Raw genomic sequence first — 20,216 nt, 5'->3', positions numbered from 1 at the left:
ATCAGGAGGTGTGGGCTGCGGAATCATCAGTACGCTGATGATACCCACCTCTACCTCTCGTTCTCCACCAATCCAGGTGAGGCAGTGGCTGTGCTGAACCGGTGCCTGGCCGAGGTAATGGGCTGGATGAGGGCCAATAAACTGAAGCTCAATCCAGACAAGACGGAGGTCCTGTTGGTCGGCGGATCGGGCTTCGGGGAGGATGAATTGAACCTAGTCCTGAATGGGGTTGCACTCCCTCTTAGGGACAAGGTTCGCAGCTTGGGAGTGCTCCTCGACCCAGAGCTTTCACTGGAAGCTCAGGTGACAGCGGTGGTGAGGAGCGCTTTCTTTCAGCTTCGGCTGATCCATCAGCTGCGCCCCTACCTGGAGAACGACTGCCTGGCAACAGTGACACACGCGTTGGTGACTTCCTGACTTGACTTCTGTAACGCGCCCTATGTGGGGCTGCCCTTGAAGACAGTCCAGATACTTCAATTGGTTCAAAATAGAGCTGCCAGGCTGCTGATGGGGACTGGGCATTATGTTCACATGACTCCAGTCCTCCGTCAGCTTCACTGGCTTCCCATTGAAGTCCGGGCCCAATTCAAGGTGTTGGTGATGAACAATAAAGCCCTTAACGGCTTGGGTCCTGGTTACCTGAAGGAGCACTTACGTCCATATATGCCCGCCCACCTGCCCCTTGAGATCAGCAGGAGAGGCCCTTCTCCAGGAACCCTCCGTGAAGGAAATTAGGAGGGTAAGTACTTGAAGGAGGGCTTTCTCTGCAGTGGCGCCCAATCTATGGAATGCGCTACCCAGAGAGGTCCGCCTGGCGCCGTCGTTGTTTTTCAGAGCCAGGTGAAGACCTTTTTATTCAAATGTTATTTTAATAGTTAATATTATTTATTCATTTTATTCTTTGGCCAGGGCGACTTAATTATATTGTTAATTTATATTGTTTTATTGAATTCTATTTATTTATGGTTGTGAGCCACCCCGAGGCTTTGGCGAATGGGGCGGCATAGAAGTCCCCTAAATAAAAATAAATAAAATCATCTTTGGTTAGAAAGCCTTTTGGCCTGATCTGTTTGGAACTAGTTGACCGGCTGGGGACAACAATATCATGTGTGAAACCAAATTAAATGATTTTCTGATTTTCCAGAATTTATAAAACCAAGTGGATCAGTTGCAATATTTCTGCCACCTTGATTTGTGAATAATCTTTCCATTCTGACCATGTATTTACCAGCAATTTACCAACTCATAGTTTTCTTTTGTGTCCATAGTTCCTAAATGCACTTAGAATTCATTTCATAGTCAGGCTCACATATGACACTGTAAGAGCTATCTGAGCCGAGCTAAGTTGAGGAGAAGAAACCTTGATTTTAATTTTAATTCCAGAATTCTTGGTCAATTAAATCCCACAGTTTTTTTACTTATTGATTTATTAAACAACACAATGGAAATAGAGTGAGAGAGGTAATGAATAAAGGTTACCAAAACCCTAGGAGTCCTTTGCTTATTGCTCTACACCATGGTCATTATGCGGGTTCCAGGGTTCCATTTTATCCCCTATGTTATAACACTGCCCTGAAACTACTGGAGGAGGCTATCCAGAGGTATGGGTTAAGGTACCATCAATAGGCAGATGACACTCAGCTCTATCTCACTTTTTCATCAAACCCAGGTGAGGCAGTGGTCACTCTCAATCAATGTCTGAGCATGGTAGTGCACTGGATAAGGGCCAAGAAACTGTGACTCAATCCAGACAAGATGGAGGTATTGCTAGTGGGTGGTCCATCTATCCAGCTGGATGATATCCAACTTGTTCTGGATGGAGGTGTAGTCCTCCTAAAGAATAAGGTTCATAGTTTGGGGGTGCTCCTAGATCCAGAACTGTCACTTGCATTGCAGCCAGGGCTTCTTTGTAAAGATATAAGGTGGCCATGGAGATGTCAAAGAGCTTTGAATCAAAGGGTTGCCATAGCCAAATGGTTTATTTGTGGCAAATAGAAACAAATCAGTCTTGTACTGGGAAGTGAAGTGAGAGAAGGCAATAAATTTTAATTCCAAAACTAAATTCCATAAGAACTCCAAAACTTTCCTACTCTTTGCGAATTTGGCCACCTGAATTAGGGAGTTGAATTATCATTCAATAATTACTTGTGCAGGGAAATAATACAGCAAACTATAATAGTACACATGCATTAAAAACTGTTAATATCTAAATTTGGAAGGATGAAATATATTAAATTTCTAATATAAGGCAAGTATGAGCCAAAGGCAGATCTGGATCTGCTAGTAAATCTCTGGATGCTTTGAAGCAGACCAGAAAGAGTGTCTCACTGCCAATTGTTTGGCAATAGTGACAACAAAATAATGCTCTTCTCTTTGTCCTAAAATATATTACTGAAATGAAAGAAGTTTGGAGTAATCAGGAGTGGAGTTTTGGTAGGTAGGACTAGGAAAAACATTCAGTTCTGGTATACAAAACACATTCCTGTGCTCAGAATTAATTCAAAATCCATGTCTTTCACATTTGGCTCTAACTGGTAGGTCTCAGGATTCTTGGTAAAAAGTAAAGTGGATACCATGAAGTTTGTTCACCACTGTTCTATGGTGATATTTATACAGGTGTATGAAAACAGGAATAATGAAGAACAGATAAGTTTTATGTTCTAATTCTTACAAATGCTGTGCCCCTTCAATATAGGGAACCTGCAAGTGCTAATTCTTGCCTACCCACACAAACAAGTTCTTGTCAATCAATTACTCTGAGTTTATGATTACACCCTGCTCGTAGTACTGTCACTCTCTCACCCTGGGAAAGCCTTAAAACTTCAACATTTCTTTTAAAGAGAACATCAGCTTCTTAGTGGCGGTGTCATACCCTTTAAGAGTTTAAATTTCACAACAATGGAACAGCAAAGCTGTTCAACATTGTGACTTTGAAAGAAGCTTCACATATTAAATTCCTCCTTGCAATACTTAATGCAACTTCAGAGGTCATCAGGGAATAGCAAGAGTCCTGCTATTGTGCAAGCCTCTTCCTGTTTTCCAGTCTAGTACAGCTAACTAACTGACTTCATATGAATGATGAGTCCTTGTACATCCTCTGCTGAATCTACGAAAAGGAAACAGAGAATGGTGTAAATGGAAACGTTTTTGCTCAGCTCTGAAATCACCTCATTGATCATATGAGAACAGCATGACATCATCCTCAGCTCATTTTAACATAAGGAAGTGGCAGAGAAAAAAACAGTGAGTCATCACACCTTAAGTCAGAATTACTTTTATGAAAACTGTCTCTTGCTTTCTACATGTCCCTTCTTGTGTCACCTATGAAGAAAGGCATGACCTATTTATTAATAATCTTTGGGTGGCAAGGCATTAGTCATATTTGTTGGCATAAGCCTTCTAAGTGAAAACCAAGCCAGACAGCCACAAAACTTGTTTAACTACTTTTCCTTCTGTTTCAGGCAGTTCTAATGAAAACTCCTAGTGGAACAAAAAATACAGCCCTTGAAATGGCATTACTATGTCTTTCATATACGCTGGCATTTTAAAATATGTACAATTAAGGACATGGTGAAGACAGAAGAACTTTTTAAAACTTTATATAGATTCAAAATTATCTAGTCCTGCATCAAGCAGGGTGTCAGGAGCTAGGTTTCCTCCTATTCTTTCAAGCATTCAAAACCAGTCTCTTTGCAAAAGAGCTCTTTATTGTCAAAGCACAGCTAGCAAGCTACAGCAAAAACAAGTCTAGTCTCTGTAAATGAACAGAGTAGTTAATTGAGTTGAAACTACTTCCAAACCCCCTCCTTTTCAGTAGTGCTGCTCAATGCCGTATCATAGGGTCAGGAAATCAGAAGGATATAGCTCGTCTTCCACTCTACTTTGTCCCCTCCTGTCTTTTCCTGGGGACAGCAGCCCTGAGGGAGTCTTACCCTCCTCTGTCCCCAGGATCTCCATCCCCCCCCCACCTGTCTTTGAGATACATTTTGTAAGCAAGTATTTTTATTTTAATAATATTTAACAACCATAGGTATAGTGGAGAGGGCCCTTGGGGGTCTGAGCATCCCCACTTATTTTGGAAGGGGCCCGCAGGGGAGTCCCTGGATCCCTGAACCCAGGGTTAGTGTCCCTCCCCCACCACCTCTCAAGAGATTTATGTTCGCTGCTTCGTGGATGGTAGCGCCACATTTAATAGGTTAAGAACAAAGATGTTTTTTGACAGATCCCAAAAGTCGCTGGGAACTACCTACTTGGAGAAGCCTACATGTGTGTTTTCTGAGACACTTTTCCTCACGGTCAGCTTCTGCTCCACAGCTACATGTGGTCAGCTCCCTTTCCTGCTCCAGAAACTACCCTACCCTAACCCCAACCATAACCCTGAGCCCCTAATCCTAGTTATTTCCTCTTTCTTTAGTTATGCTACTTTACACATAACTCAGCATTCAATGAGAGCACAATAAAACATTACTGGATATGTTGAGAAACTGGAGCTCCTAAACTATAGACTCTGGACTCATGGAGGATCTCCCACACATATGCATGCACAAAGTCAGTAGTTTGCAGAGGCCACAAAAATAAAAGAAACCAAACAGTGTTTGTTCATTCAGACTGCTGATCTTGGGAGAATATAATCACATATTCTATAAGTGTGGGTAATTAATGCATGGGCTTCCTTTTTTCCCTCTTCCTTCCTCTGTCCCTTTCCCCCCTGTGTGTCCATGTTTTTAGATAGTAAGCCTGTAGGCAGGAACTACCTTATTAATTCAACATAAGCAATTATTGGAGCTTTATGGCAGGGTTTGACTATAATTTTAATTTATAATTTTAAAAATTAATTCAAAACAAATATGACAAGAAATAACGTCTAGAAGCTGTCGTTGTTTCACCTCAAAAACTGATACCCTCATATTTCATTCGTTACTCAACCAAAATTCAAACAAAATGACAAAGCTCTATTTTATTGTATAAGCATAGGTCGCATGATCTTGAAAATAGCTGTGGCTTGCAGGTGTGGTTTTCAGGGGGGCATGGCTTTTGAGGTGTGGCTCTATCATGAAGGGACCCCCCCCACTTTTATATTTATATCAACAGTCTTAAAAGCAAACATGTTAAAGGGGACTCCAATTCTCTTTGGAAATCACTACCATATAAGAGTTTTCTAAACTAAAACTTACAACTAGCATGAATATAAAAAGTTTGAAATGGTGAAGATACACATACAATTATTCGCTACTGATAATTGTTTGCTTACAGGTACTCACATGCACAAACTCCTTTGATGGAGCATAATGAACTCCAATATGTGCATGCTATCACACCTTTGCTGTAGATACTTGCTGCCCTTGCAGGAACTAATTTATTACATTACGCTAAAGTCTTGTATAACTTTTCCAAGAGAAACTTTTGGATTAAGTGTTCTACCACAGCAGGTTTAGTTATGTATAAAGTATATGAATGCTAGTTACACTAAATGGTTCTGAAAGTAACATAGAAACATAGAAACAGAGTGAGTCAGAAGTCTCCCAGGCCATCTAGTCTGACTCCTGGCTTCAGCCGGCTCCACTCACGACATGCCCACCATGTGCATGTCCAACATCAGTAAGGACATAAGAGTCAAGCTGGATAATGCCTATCTAGTCCAGCATTCTCTTCTCACAGTGGCCAACCACATGCGCATAAAGAGAATGTCTGCAGTAGGACCTTCTTGCTTCTGTGCCCAGCAAATGGTATGGAAAGTTATGTTTCCTCTGATAAATAATGACAAACAGGGAGTAGTATATAAACAATACCATGAAAGAGAAGCTTTGAGATTCTTAATAATATGAGTAATTGCTTCACTGGATTAAATTTAACCTGGATCAAATCCTGATTTTCTTCAAAATGCCTGCATTAACTGTGCAGCAATATAATACAAAGAACTAATAGAATACAGGGCTAGTTCACATGTCGCAAGTAATGAATTAGGTGACAATCTGCTGTGATACTGACTCTTGTGAACTGTAGGGCAAATAGCCCATGATATGCCACTCTGATGTTGGAACCAGCCCATAGGAAGTGGAAGAACTGTATCAAAAATAAATGTCCCGATAATCAAAACAATAGCAGACTTGACTGAGAAATTGTTAGGTGCAAACTATTACTAGAAAACAGAGAAGACTTTTTAAAAGTGATGCTTCAGAACTATCCAAACTGCAAGGTTAAATAAACTGCATGTACACCTGAAAGTAAAGACCAGATTAGCCATTACTCTGGGCATAAACTGAACTGTATTTTAGGTAATACAGTTTCTATACAGCTGAAGCAGGTTTTACAACAGTCTGAAATACAGAAACCTGCATTCTGTTTTCATACTTATCACCTTTCCAGGAGTTGTGAAGTCACCATATAAAAACAAGTTAAAAATTGCAAAAACATACAGCTGTTACACACTTATTTTCCCAATCCTCAATGCAACCTTCAACCTTCACACTTATTCTTCCACCCTCAACTCTCAAATCCTCAGCTCCAGCCTCCTTCCCTCCCACAGCATACCCTTTTGTTTCCTTCTGAGGCACATTTGCAACCTGGGAGGAGGTGGATGGTGCAGTTTTGTTCTGCACAGTCTGCAGGGATTGGGGGGAGTGGAGACTTGGCCTTTAGACTCCCAGCTCTAAGATCACAAGATTTCAAAACATAGACTCTAAATAATCCTATGCTAATCCCCACCAAAAGAAAAAAAAAGTGGAAGAGGTCATAAGATTGTATTCTTAGTGGTTTCTTATTGTTTTCTGATTATACCAGGCAATCTCTTTATACCAGACTGCTATGCCAGGCAAGAAAATGAAAGCAAGCAATTATAAGTAATCTGCCAACACCCAGTAGAAAAAAGTGAAATTTCCCAGAGATCTGGAGTAGTGATGTCCTGACTTGTTCCTAACAAGCTGGGGAGTCAAATTTGTGCTCCAACTGAGAAGAGATTTCAGGAGCAATTTACTTTTTAATTAGGGCAGTCAGCTTATTTATTTACATGCAACACTGCAATCACAGGACTGCCATTTTCCATATATTTCTTCCTGCACACTCCATTCAACACCGTAGGTCACATTCCAAATTCTTTGGCTGCATGAGGAGCAACAAACAGCTACCATGAACAATGCCTTTTCTGTAGTGGATATCCCTTGAATGTCCTACCAAGCAAGATTTGTCAAACCCCAAGACTCAGTTAAACGGGAGTATGCAACTTACAGTCCTTCGCATGTTTCGGTCTATGATCCTTCCGCACTGCCTATGCTGGTTTAGACTGACAGAAGCTGTAAGTTAAAAAAATAAACCCTGGAAGGTTACAATTTGCCCAACTCTGGGCTAAAACACGGACTTTGGAGAAAGCAATGGCTGAGTGTCTTCATATTATGATGATGACAAACTTAATGATCTTATATCATGTTGTTATTTTATGAATTATTTTTCTCTATTGGTTATTTTTATGTGACCTGCTATGTGTTTTAACACTGTTGATGTATGGTGCTTTAAGAATTGTTATTAAATATCTTATTTTATTTAGGGTTTTTCCTTTCAAGGAACACAAAGTGGCTTACATAATTCTCCTCCTCTCAATCTTATCCTCGCAACAACAACAACCCTGTGAGGTAGGTTGAATTGAGAGGTTGTGACTACCCAAAGTCACCCAGTTGGCTCCATAGCTGAATGGGGACTAGAACCCGGGTATTGTGGGTTTACATGCTTTTACATATTGTACAATGCAAATTCACTGCTGTGAATTATTTTTTAGGACAGCAATGTTACACACACTAAGCCTTGGGACTGCACACTCTGGAACCATGAGATCAGAAACATTTGCATCCATTTTCAACTAACTGAAGTTGTTCTGTTCAAACCCAGAAAACCTGTGATTACAATTAACTGCAATTTATTGAACCAAATCAGCTCAAAAATGTGTTTAATGATCCTGTTCAGGTTCAATAAACCATAGTTAACACTGACCATATGACATAACTACAGTTAGCTGAATACAGATACTCCAATTTCCTCAAACATTGTAAAATTATTTTCCATCCATCTCTAATTTAAATCTGTTCAAAATTCAGGAACCAATTTCCTTCCTTTCAAAATATATTTACTAATATAAAAATATTTACCAATAATGACATCATTAAGATTTTTTGTTTTAGAATTTTAACAGAAGCTTTTACTACTAACATCTCTATTTAAGAAACTATTCACCAAAACAGCTTATATGAAATGAATCTACTAACAGGAACTGTACAGGAAATGTACAATTAAAAAGATATCTAGCAATAAAGGCTATGTTTCAGACACTAAAAGGAAAGCTATTGCTTCTTTTTTTTTTTCCCCAAGTAAAGAACGCATCTCCTCAAAAGTTTAAAAAAATGTTAGGCCAAAGTCACAGATTTTCATTTCTTCCAAGGGTCTGAGCATCTTTTTGATGAATCATAGGATCTATACACGAATTTTTGGGGCTACAAATTCAGCAACAATGGCATTATCTTATCTGATGTCCACCCACAATATCTGTATGCATTGCTAAATAAATATCGGCAACTCTATCAGAACAGAAGGCACAATGTTCCAGGATGACTGCAGTGAGGGGGTGAGCTACTAGAACAAATGCCTACTTCCTCCTCCTCCCCATTACAATATGGCTGAAGAGTATGAACCGGAGATGAGACATGCACAAACGTGGAAGAAATTCTGCAAGGAGAAGATCCATTATTCTCACACATCAGTCATCCTGAGAGGCAGAGAATCTATTCATCACCAGAGCTGTAGTTCATGTCCCTCCAATATCTTTTTTGCTCAGTCATCTTCCCACCATCCCATTCCCCCAGCATTGCCTTCTAAGACACGGTGAATGGTCACAAATGATCCAGAAGCCAGCGTGATCTGAAGAGGATACATATTTTGGGCTTGCTTGGCAAGAGAGGCAGGAAGAGTAAGTTCCAAGTTTGACAGTGGACGTTCAGGAATGCCTCAGCCCAGGCTTTGTGATCCTCAGAAGGAATATTTTGATGATAATACATGCTCCTGAGGTTCACTGCATAACTACTTGCAATAAGGTATTTAGTGCTGCAGCACCTGCCCTCCCTATTCACATTAGAAACCTACAGTTTAACTTTCCAGTACCTGTTTCAGATTGTTATTTGTAAGCAAACTTTTTCTGAGCCTGTCATAATATAATAGAAGACTGCCATTTTTCCTTATTTTAAGCAGTTGTTACATAGTTAACCACTTTGATAATTTCATTGGGAAATGGTATAAAAATCTTTGAAGTAAATTATAGTTCTATATAAATTCTGAAGAAGATATTTTGCTATTAAGAAAGTGCTGCAGCTATTTTTCTATATATCATCATATATTGATGATATATAGAAAAAATACATAGGAATATAGAAGGGCTAACGTCCACCCCAACATTCTCAATACACCATCACCAGTTCCTATTCTGTATCTTGCAATGGAAAATAAATGGAAAGTAAAATATACCGGTGATTAAAGCAATTAGCTACTTGGCACTGCATATGAGGCCCATGCACTTACAAACTCAGAGGATCGTTGTACATGGTTCACATACTTCTCACTAACTTTAATGGTTCTTTAGATGAAAAATAATCAATAGTACAGCTTTGTGACACCATGGCACTGCTTATGTTCAAATGTCTATTATCTGGGCTCAAGATCCTATTAAGAAACATCACCCATACCAAGGATTTGTAGACACCCCCTTTTATTTTTTTGGCCTCAGGGAAAGAGGTAAATGGCTTGCACTATGTTGAAGAGAAGACTTCACTTCCTGTGTACTTTTAAAAGTCTGGTACTTTTAATCATTAAAATGAAATTATACTTTATGGGCAATGGATGATAACATATAGAATAGCAATGCAAGGAGGAGAACATAAAAGAAAAACAGTTAATAATATTTCTTAGAATTATTTTTCATGCTGACTGAGCAAAGGGAGGATAAACCCTTACTGATTCTATGTAATATTCTGCTGGTTCAGGTTAGAGCACATGAAAGAAAAGAATGCAATTCTTACTTTAGACATTGCTCGAGTTTTACTGTGACATTAAAGCAAGTAACTAATAGCTTGCACAGTTACCTTTTAAGAGTTCTAATGTTGTATTTCCAAGTAGCACAGTTAGTCCCATCCAGAATAAAAAGCCAAGTGGCTAAGAAATAGGCTTTTAATACCCAAATGAAGGGCACACTTTTATTTCTTTATGAGTTTGTTTGTTGCCCCTAACTACATGATGCATTCTTTGCACACTCAGCTTTTCTCTAAATGCATGCTCTAGATCCATTATTTCATATAAAATACTTTCTAATTTCAAATAATATAAGCAGAATGAATGTAATTTCTGGTAAAAAACCTAGATTCTAAAGTAGGCAAAGTGAATGGTAAAAGCTTACCTCTCCAATCAAATAAGGAAAACCACAACTGCTGTTGGTATCAGTATGTTCGGAACACTTCCATTTGTCTTTATTTTATTTCATGGACAGTTAATACCTAAGTGTATTAATTGAACACAGGAAGTTGCCTCTTCACCAAGCCAAATCACTGGCTTGTTAGTTCAGTATTGTCTACATCTGTTTTTCCAACCTGGTAACCTTCAGACGTACTAAATTATAGTTCCCATCAACATTGCCAACCACCAAAACCAACACAGCTGGAGGCCACCAGATTGGGCTTGGCTGACATTAACTGGCAGTGGTTTGCTGGAGTTTCACACTAGACTCTATTCTAGCTCTACCTGAAGTTGCCAAGAACTGAAGCAGGGACCTTTTGAATTCAAGCATATATAACATTCAGTTACAGTCCCTTCCTTATGCATTCTTCTTCAATAGATCTAAATCTATTATTCCAAATTTTACTTTTCCAATTAAACAACAATCAAAAAGCTTACATTTAAGTTTAAAGCATCTAAAATCCTACCCAACTTTTTAATACTATCCATTTTCAGATCTCATTTTTCACTTTATTGCAAAATCTCAACCTTCCTAAATGTTTCCCCTCTAGCACCCAAACTCAGCATAACAGTCCTGTGTCAAAACCCAAATGTGGGGATCAAGAACATGCCCACAAGGCTTGAGGGCTCCTTATACCTCTATAGTTACCTTAAAACCATAGTTTGAAGTAGATCTGCAAACCAGAATTTGTGGCAATTCCAGCTAGCTTTAACCATAGTTATTGCCTACATAGGTATCACACTAAGCTAGCATTAAAGGAAGAATTTCTCTTCAAGATGGTTAGTGAACATGTCCAAGGATGGGCAATTTGGAGCCCTCTAAAGATTTAAGCCTACAACATTGACAGTCCTAGTATGCATAGGTAATGGTATGGGAAAATGGGAGAGGGCATGCATTCATACATAGGATCACCGTAAATTGGATTTTATTTATTTACTTGTTACATTTATATATCTAGGAGTGAGGGAGAAGGCCCTTAATCTAGCCATTTCCCCCTCACTTCTTTAGGGGCCAGCTCCCAGAGAAGGGCCTCCATTGAAGATCTTAGTGGTCTGGGTAGGAATATATGGAGATAGCCATTCCTTCAGATATCCAATCCCCAACAGTTTGAATTGGCAGCAGGTGCAGCTGATAGAGCACTGGTGTGATGTGTTTTATAGGACTGGTCCTCATTAACAAACATGTGACTCTGTTCTGGATAAACTGAAGTGTCTGGACCATCTTCAAAGGTAGCCCCATGTAGAGCTCATTACAGTAATCCAGGAGAGAAGTTACTAGTGTGTGGATGAATACAGTAAGGCTCCACTTGTCCAAGTAGGAACATAGCTGAAAAATCAGCCTGAGATGATAGAAGGTGCTCCTGGCCACTGAGGCTACCTGTGAAACAAGGAACAGCTCAAGGTCCAAGAGCACCTCCAACCTTTTCCTTTAGAGAGAGCATGGCCTCATCCAGGACATGTTGAAAATTTCCCATTTGACAGACTGCTCAACAACAGCACTTCCTTCTTGTCTGTATTGAGTTTCAGCTTATTGGCCCTCATCCAGTACATTACCAAGCCCAGGCACCAGTTAAGAACAACTGACTCACTGACTGGCCTAGATTGGGTGAGAACAACAAACAGAGCGAAGTGTCATCTGCATATTGACGACACTTCAGCTTAAACCTCTGAATGGCCTCTCCCAGTGGTTTCATATAGATTTTGAAAAGCATGGGGGACAGAATGGAGTCCTGCAGGAAGCACAGAGCAACAGTGCCCCAGCTCCACCATCTATTATTATTATTATTATTATTATTATTATTATTATTATTTATAGCATTTTTATGCCGCCCCCATCGCAGAAAGCCTCGGGGTGGCTTACAAAGAGGAAGACAACATAAAATAACATTAAAAATACGGAGCATCGCGGCAATAGTTTAAAACCAATAAATAAAAACAACGATTAACAATTAAAATATAGTTTAAATAAAAAGGTCTTGGCCTGGCGCCGAAAAACAAACAGCAGCAGCGCCAGGCATCTAGAGACTGTCCACCACATAGGAGCAGAGCCATCACAAGGCAGTGCCACCGACTCCCAACATGGCGAACCTCTGCAGAAGGATACCATGGTCAATAGTATTGAAAGCTGCTGAGAGGTCCAGGGGAATCAACATAACATCACTTGGAGGGTCACAAGTTGTCATCCCTGATGTAAATCCATGGCATGCTCTGATCCCCAAATTCCATTTGGAAATTAGAAATTTACATCCGCCATAAAATTAGCAGCTAGAATGCAGAATGCCTCTTTCCCATTTTGGGTCCAAGCCTTAAATGCTAGTCATTTGCCAGCAACATCCCTATAGGAAAGAGAACTCCATCCCCTACTCAAGCTGCTTTCTGTCATGTAGGTATGAAAGAGAGAAGAATGTAGATAACACTACTTGCTGCGTACAAGTTTGCTTTATTAAGTAGAATGGACAAATTTTAAAAGATAAAGGAAGCTTTATTATTTAAAACATCTAAAAAGTAAAAACAAGTCATTTAGAAAACTTCTTTAGGTATATAAAGAATGCTGAATATTGTGGCAGCATTCAGAGCCATGGACAAAACACAGTAATATGAACCTGTTGAAGGGAGGTGGAGTTTGGCTTTTACTTTATTTTTCTCAAAATTTCTTATAGTTCTATAAATTCTCTACACAAACATTAAAATACTAAGTGTGTAAACTGATGTATACAAATACTGCTTTATAGTAATTAAAAGAAGCAAAGATGCAAAAAGTAACTCAAGCAATTTAAGTACTGACAGCCCCATCTATTTTTACTATCTGGCCTTGGTTAAGAGGTCCTAACACACCAAAAAGTTTTCATATGTGTACCCCTAAAAGCAGAACATTTGAAACAAGGAATATTTTAAGTGCAGTCTTAATAGATCCTTTTAGAACCAGTCATAGTTATGACATTAATGGCTATATTAATTACAAATGCAGTTTATGTAGTCCTGTACACTGTTAACTGCAGTTATTAACACAAGGTTCAGTTATGCATGGATGAATGGGTATAGATCTAACTAAAGTTTCCCAAAAGGCAACCAATCATTTATGGATAGCTAAATCACACACACTAGCCTAAATACTAAAACGGTATAATAAACTATTTGCCAGTTATTTTCTAATCAGTATTTTATGTAATTTAACACAGTACTCTTTTATGCTATTAACCCTGTCTTCATAAATACCCTTACACTGTACACTTCCAGGTCTGCTCTGTTATTATATTCAGTGATTTTGACTGAAATAAGAAGAGCTGTCATTCCATGAGACATTGCAATACTACATACAGAAATTCTAAGAAAACACAAGCCAACTAGAACATACTTTTGAGATTGTTTAGGAAAGTTGATAAAACAACAGTTTAATAGTTCAGCACTATTAACTCAACAATTTATTATCATAGACACCTTAGTAAGTAAATATGCCAGACTGATACAAGTTCAACTCATGTGATTCAATATTTTTATTTACAAGTCCAATTTCTCCACTTAATTACCTGCTACAAATAAACATCTTGCAACCCTGCCCACCCCCCAAAAGATCATTATATTATATTATAATTACAAAGGCAGCTAATCAGCTTTTGAGGTTAGGAAACTTTTCCTGAATAATATGAAGTTGAGAGAACTTGAATTTAAACTTGAACTTCCTTAAGGAAATAGTTCCTCACAATATTTAGAAGAATAAAATTTCTAACAATTATGTTCTCTTGCTATACAAATTTAAATACAGAAACTCTTCCCACTCCCTATATTTAACATAGCCATAAGCCCACAAACTAATTATAGAGTTCAAAGTGTTAAAAGTAGCATGAAACCTCAAACAAAGAAGCAGGAAGTACTGAAGTAATATTGACCCGCATTACCTGCCATTTGGCACTGTATTTTGCCATGAATTGTTTATATTTATACTTTAAAATGTTATAAAGTTTTGAAACAATACCAATAAAAACTTCCCAAATTAAATTTTTACCTTTGTGTTCGACGGAGCCTGTTTCCATTTCTCAAATGTGGCAATGTAAAGTTTGAGAGGACAGTCCAAAAATTTTGATCAGACATATCCATATTCTTTCTTGAAAAGTAAGAATGGCTCAAAATAGGGTAGAGGAGAACACAAAACAAAGAAAAACAATCCTGGCTTGATTAGTCTTCTCTCCACTCAAAGTGTAAACATTAACTCCACTCAATGTAGTTTCAAAAAATTAAAAGAAAGATGAGTATTCTAGGCTTCCTTAGTAGTAAACAACTCTAACTCAATAACTGAAAAGAAAGCCCCACTTATTTCCTTCTCCCGCTAAACTCTTAGATGTGTATGTTTCCAGGGCTTAAATAAAAACTGCACTAGTTTCTAACCTCCTGTTCTGCTGAAAACCCTGTTCCTATACGTGATTCATCCCAAGGTACTTTGTCATCTGTTTGGAAGATACCATTTAGAGCTAGCAGAAGGGGGGAGCTCTTGTTTCTTTTAAAGGTTTTCTTGATTATAATGTTAACACGTAATTCTATTTGAGAACTCTCAGCAAATAAACCACATATTCAGTTCCCATCTTTGTGTTCTAATAAAGAATAAAACTAAAGGACTACACAATTGTATCCCTGAGAAACTTTAGAAATGAGCTCATCTTTCAGAGACTTTTTCCAGGACTTAAACCTATCCCTGTTGATCTCATCTTACTGAATGAGGGACAGAGAAAGAAACTGGGTTCTTACTTGCCACAAAAGAACAAAGTACTTTCACTTTTTATTTTCTATAAGAAATTAGTATCTGCCATGGGAAGTTTAGATTTCACCTCACCCAATTCAGAGGTTGTGGCAGGAACTTACAAATCTATTTTTCCCTGAAGTCAGAAACATTTCACTGATGCCTACCATCTGTGATCAACAGCCATCATCAAAGCAGAAATATGTTATCTTCCCACACATACCACCCAAACACCCTGTTGTTTGTATGACTCTACCCATGCTATAAGCAATTCAGGGAGGGAACATGCTACTGAATTCTGTACATGCCTAAAGTCAGTGATCGTTTTTATCTCAAAGGAAGCTGACATCAAGGAAAGCTATAGTCAAATATCTTAAAATTTATCTTTCTACGTACAGAGCTGACCTAATCACATTGTCAAGGGTACTATTGCAACAGGGAAAGCAAAGTTCCCTATCTATGGGTGGGAGAAACAAACCAGCAGTGGGAAAGACTACTTGTAGTTGGCCACTCCTTTCACAGCTCAATATCCTTATTACACTAAAAAAAAAAAAAAAAAAAAAAGCCCCAAAGCCAGTATTCAGGGTGGAGCAGGAGAAACTAATCACCCACACACCCCATACTTTTTTCCGTTTTGAAGCACCTTGATACTTCTCTACTTAGTCCCAATACAAATGCTGCTGTATCTTCAGCCTTTCCAACTTGATACTTATTGCCACAACATTTTTGGACTCAGCATGCTCGATTCTACATATTGTCAGTTTAATTTTTATTCATGCTCTATCACTTTTTTCCAGGTTTCTACTCTTGCATCACCACTTACTTATATTTCTACTGACTGACATTAACCATAATAACAATGCAAATGACATCAGATCACAAGCCATTAAGTTTTCCCCTTCGGCCCACTCAACAGATCAGATTTTTATACATAACAGACTGTTTAGATCTCATTCTAGTTCAAAAGTTAGATATTACATTATATATTCATTTTGTATGCACAATTCTTCCCCACCTTCACTCAAGAATGGAAGATAAATGGCTTCTCTTCCAAACTTGTCCATGAAGCACAAATGACTATTCTTCTACTTTTAATGCACTGTCAATTGTAAAGGTTTCCCCATGACATTAAAGTCCAGTCATGCCTGACTCTTGGGGGCGGTGCACATCTCAGTTTCCTAACCAAGGGAGCCAGCATTTGTCCACAGACAGTTTCCGTGGTCATGCGGCCAGCATTACTAAACACAGAGGTGCACGAAACGCTGTTACCTTCCCACCGAAGTGGTCCCAATTTATCTACTTGCATGTGTATGCTTTTGAACTACAAGGTTGGCACTGTAGAGATACGTAATACAACTTTGTTGCAACAACAGAAGCAGTTCTTTTGCTGCCCAACTCCCCCCAGTCAGGCAAGTGTATTCTTCATTATTTTAAAAATAAACTATTAAAATCAATATCCATGGTTGGCTCTGCTATCCATGTCCTGTACTGCTTTTCTAAAAGATTTTAGACCTAACTCTACAAGCAGCATTCAAACTAAAATAAATGTCTGGACTGCAAACATTTGGCAGAAATGTTTATTCTTATAATTCTTATTATTGACTTCTCACCCCGCAACCCCACATGCACGTACATACCTTCATATAGAAACAATGGTATTACTGACAACAGTAATATAAACAACATATATAAACAATGGTATTACTGACAACTAGTTTTCTTTGTGTAGAAACTATTTCATGGAGGAACATTGCACAGTGTGATCCTCCATCAGTAGTTTGAAGCAATAAAATTCGGGTACAGATGTAATTATAGAAAGATAGCATAGATGTTCTGTGGGAAGCAGAAAATAAAACATAGCCTTAACTGCATTGCTATTTGTAAGCTAAAGGCATTTTCCCATTTCATACATTACACAGTGTTAGATGCTGAGTTATTCCTACCTTCCTTTAATGTGCCAGTTAAAGTAAGAAATATCCCTTATCTGCTCTATAATTACTATATCCCTAGCAATCAGGTGACTATTAGGGCCAGTATTTCTTCCCATTCCAATCAGATCAGAACAAAGGCTCTCTAACTCAAAATCTTTACTATGTGAAAGCTGACCAGTAAGGATATCTTTATAACACAAAAGCAAAGTATTGCAGAAACTGATAACAAAAGAAATAAGCAAAGTTAGAATACTGGACATTTGGGAAATATGGCTTAATGATATAAATTCTGTTTCAAACTGAATGCCTCTTTTCCTTTCCAAACAGCAAAGAGTTGACACTACCCTTCAAGGCAGCTCATACTACTTATGCACCAGTCACTAGGGGCATCCAACATTAATCAGTTGGTTGAACTGCTTAACCTGATGAGATACGACAGGTGTAAGGATGTTAGGTCCACCTCTTCCCATATTGGCTTGCTCACTAAAAGGGCAAGAGAATGCATAAAAGCTAGAAAAGCTGTCAAATAAAAGGTGGTTGGGTAGGAACCTTTTGGAGAACTGATCAAGGCTATACTGGGGCCCCTGGAGAGTCAGTGTTGGCCCTTGGACCTGAGGTTATGCACCTCCACTTTAAATAGTACCAAGAAGGATGCTGATGCAAGGTACTCTGACTTGCTTGCTTGGTATAGCTCTATGTAGACCAGGATGTTTTCTTGTACATTCTCACCACTTTATTCTTTCCTTTTACTTAATAAACTTCTTTAGTTGGATTGCTGTTGCTACCCGCAAGTAATTCTCCTCCCCAAGACTATTTGGGTTGCATGTAACAAAGGTTAAGGTAGGTGCTACTGAAGTGGCAAGAAATAAGAGCTACGTTCCGACTAGCAGAGAATGGGGTTCTATATGGCCACATTCCCTCTTAGTAATTGCTAAAAATAGAAAGTCTCTATGCTTCTCTGTGTGATTTAGCTGACTGATGGTATCAGGATTGCAAGTAAAAGGAGTGTAAGCTCAGTATCCTGGCCTGAAAGGCTGGCATTACCACCACTGCATAGATTCTTAACAGCATGTACTGAAAAGGGGAAGGGAAGATTCTTCTACTAATATACTCCAGTGATAAGGGTTATGATTCATCCCTTGGCTGAAGGAGAAAAGGGTTGATTGAATCAACCTTAGCAGGGGCTGAAAATATAAAGCATAACTCTTTTTCCCCTCTCACCTTTCTCTTGAATACCACACAATATGCATTCTTTCTTCCATACCAAGCTTACTTTTTGTTACATTTTCTACAAACTGAACTCAATAATACTCCTCAGTTGGACTGTGCTAAACTGGAAAATTAATTCACTCAACAACTCCATGGAATTAGTAAGATGTAAACATTTCCACAAAATGGTATGGAAAAGCTAGAGAAGTACGGTTCCTTTGACCTAGAAGGTGCCAATGTTGGGAATGAAAGAAGCAGAGAGTGGGAGCTAGGGGTACTCATAAGGAGGGTTCCTGGAGGTAGTTTTTAGTGTGGGTTCAACAAACAGCTCGGTGCATGCCCAGAGACTTTTTCTTTGCTGATAATGCTTTGCTGAATGTACACTGGAGAATAAAGAGCTTTTGCCAAAGCATGGTCTGTTGTTTTGAAAGGGTGAAAAGGGAAACCCTGCTCCCAACAGCCAAAGTGAGTATAAAATTAACTCTAGTGTGTTAATTTTAGGGAATAGCAAGGCAGTGTGAAGTCCTAAAGGCTTGATAAAATATTTCAATGACAATCTTGGACAATCCACAATTTGATTCCAATAAAATTTGCACTTACTCAGAACAATGAATTAGTCTGTTAAAACTGGGTTCAAATACCATCTCATCCATATAAGACAATCACACACTCTCAGTCTAACCTACTCCAGAGGAGTGTTCCGAAAGGTAACATGAGTGTGAGGACACCAAATGATCCCAACATCTGAATTGTACTTACCATCTTAATAGTATTTAAACATGTTTTACACTAAATCCTGTTTCTAATTATTGCTAATAATAACTACTAAATTTTATCATCTATTACAGCTCAAAGGTAAATGCTTTATTCTCACCAAATTCATGAGAGCAGCTATCCTATTTTGCCCTCATAACAGTTGACCTCTTTCACCCTCTAGTGGTTGGCGTTCACTAGTGCCTATTTTAAGATTAGTATGTATTTGAAGCCAATACGGTACTTAACAATCACTATTATCTGGAGGTAAGAGCAACATAAGAAGGATAACATATCTTTGAAGCAATACAACATGAGAGCCCAGGTATTTTGGGATAAACAACATTATTTATAAACCCATGCAGCCCTAGGTACCCTATCCATTTAGAATTTTAAACACTCAGTTTTCTACTTGCTTAATTTTTCACACAAGGGCTCTGTGCCTGTGTGGGGCCTGTTATCAGAAAGATTTTCCAAGCTGGACTCATTCTGGTGGGACCTCCTCTCCATCTACCCCCGGTATATATAGAAGGAGCTCCCACCATTTTCACCAGTTCTTGTGAGACCAGTGTTGTGGGTTCAGAACCAGGGGAAAGGCCAGTGAATGGCTGATCCATACCACCCAAATATAGATCTAAAGTAAAACTATGGTACCAAAGCTGTTGACACTAACATGGGGAAAGTGGGCAGGTTATGTGAATGCACAGATGACCACTTGAAGAATGTCAGTTACAGGCAAGCAACCTTACTTTCTTCTTCATGGTCTCTGTGCATCACACATAGGGGCAACCACCAAGCTTACCTCGAGAGGGAGGTCATCAAACGTCATCAGTGGAAGACCACCGAGTCTGTTTGGTTTTTCCAGGTGGGCTACATGAATGCCTGGCAACGTGCACAGGTGTTCACACAGTGCTTCTCTCCCAAACACAAAATACACAATGAGTGCCCATCTGTGGGAGGCAAATGACTCCCACAGCGCATACACTTCCAAAAAGACACTTTGATGCAAGAGTAGAAACCTGGAAAAAAGTGATAGAGCATGAATAAAAATTAAATTACTCCAAGCACTCTTGGAGGAAACTGATTATCTGGATCCTTTTCAGTCCGGC

General features: G+C 38.8%; 1 protein-coding gene across 6 annotated transcripts in view; it reads right to left on the bottom strand.

Annotated features, from left to right (window-relative positions):
• Nucleotides 1–20,216, bottom strand: part of MAST4 (microtubule associated serine/threonine kinase family member 4) — a 268,657-nt gene that overhangs the window by 105,317 nt on the left and 143,124 nt on the right. Inside the window, exon 1 of one of the 6 annotated variants that reach the window (XM_044446091.1) lies at nucleotides 14,486–15,578. The exons of the other annotated variants lie outside the window; for them this stretch is intronic. Within the exon in view, the coding sequence (XP_044302026.1) occupies nucleotides 14,486–14,577 (92 nt within the window). The 5' untranslated portion in view covers nucleotides 14,578–15,578. Of the gene's footprint in view, nucleotides 1–14,485; nucleotides 15,579–20,216 lie in introns of those variants that run through there. 6 annotated transcript variants of the gene reach the window in all.

Source organism: Varanus komodoensis, unplaced genomic scaffold (assembly GCF_004798865.1).
Source record: "Varanus komodoensis strain SLA01 unplaced genomic scaffold, ASM479886v1 scaffold5, whole genome shotgun sequence".
In the NCBI taxonomy this organism is placed as follows: Eukaryota; Metazoa; Chordata; class Lepidosauria; order Squamata; family Varanidae; genus Varanus; species Varanus komodoensis.
This window is presented reverse-complemented; position numbering and strand designations above follow the sequence as displayed.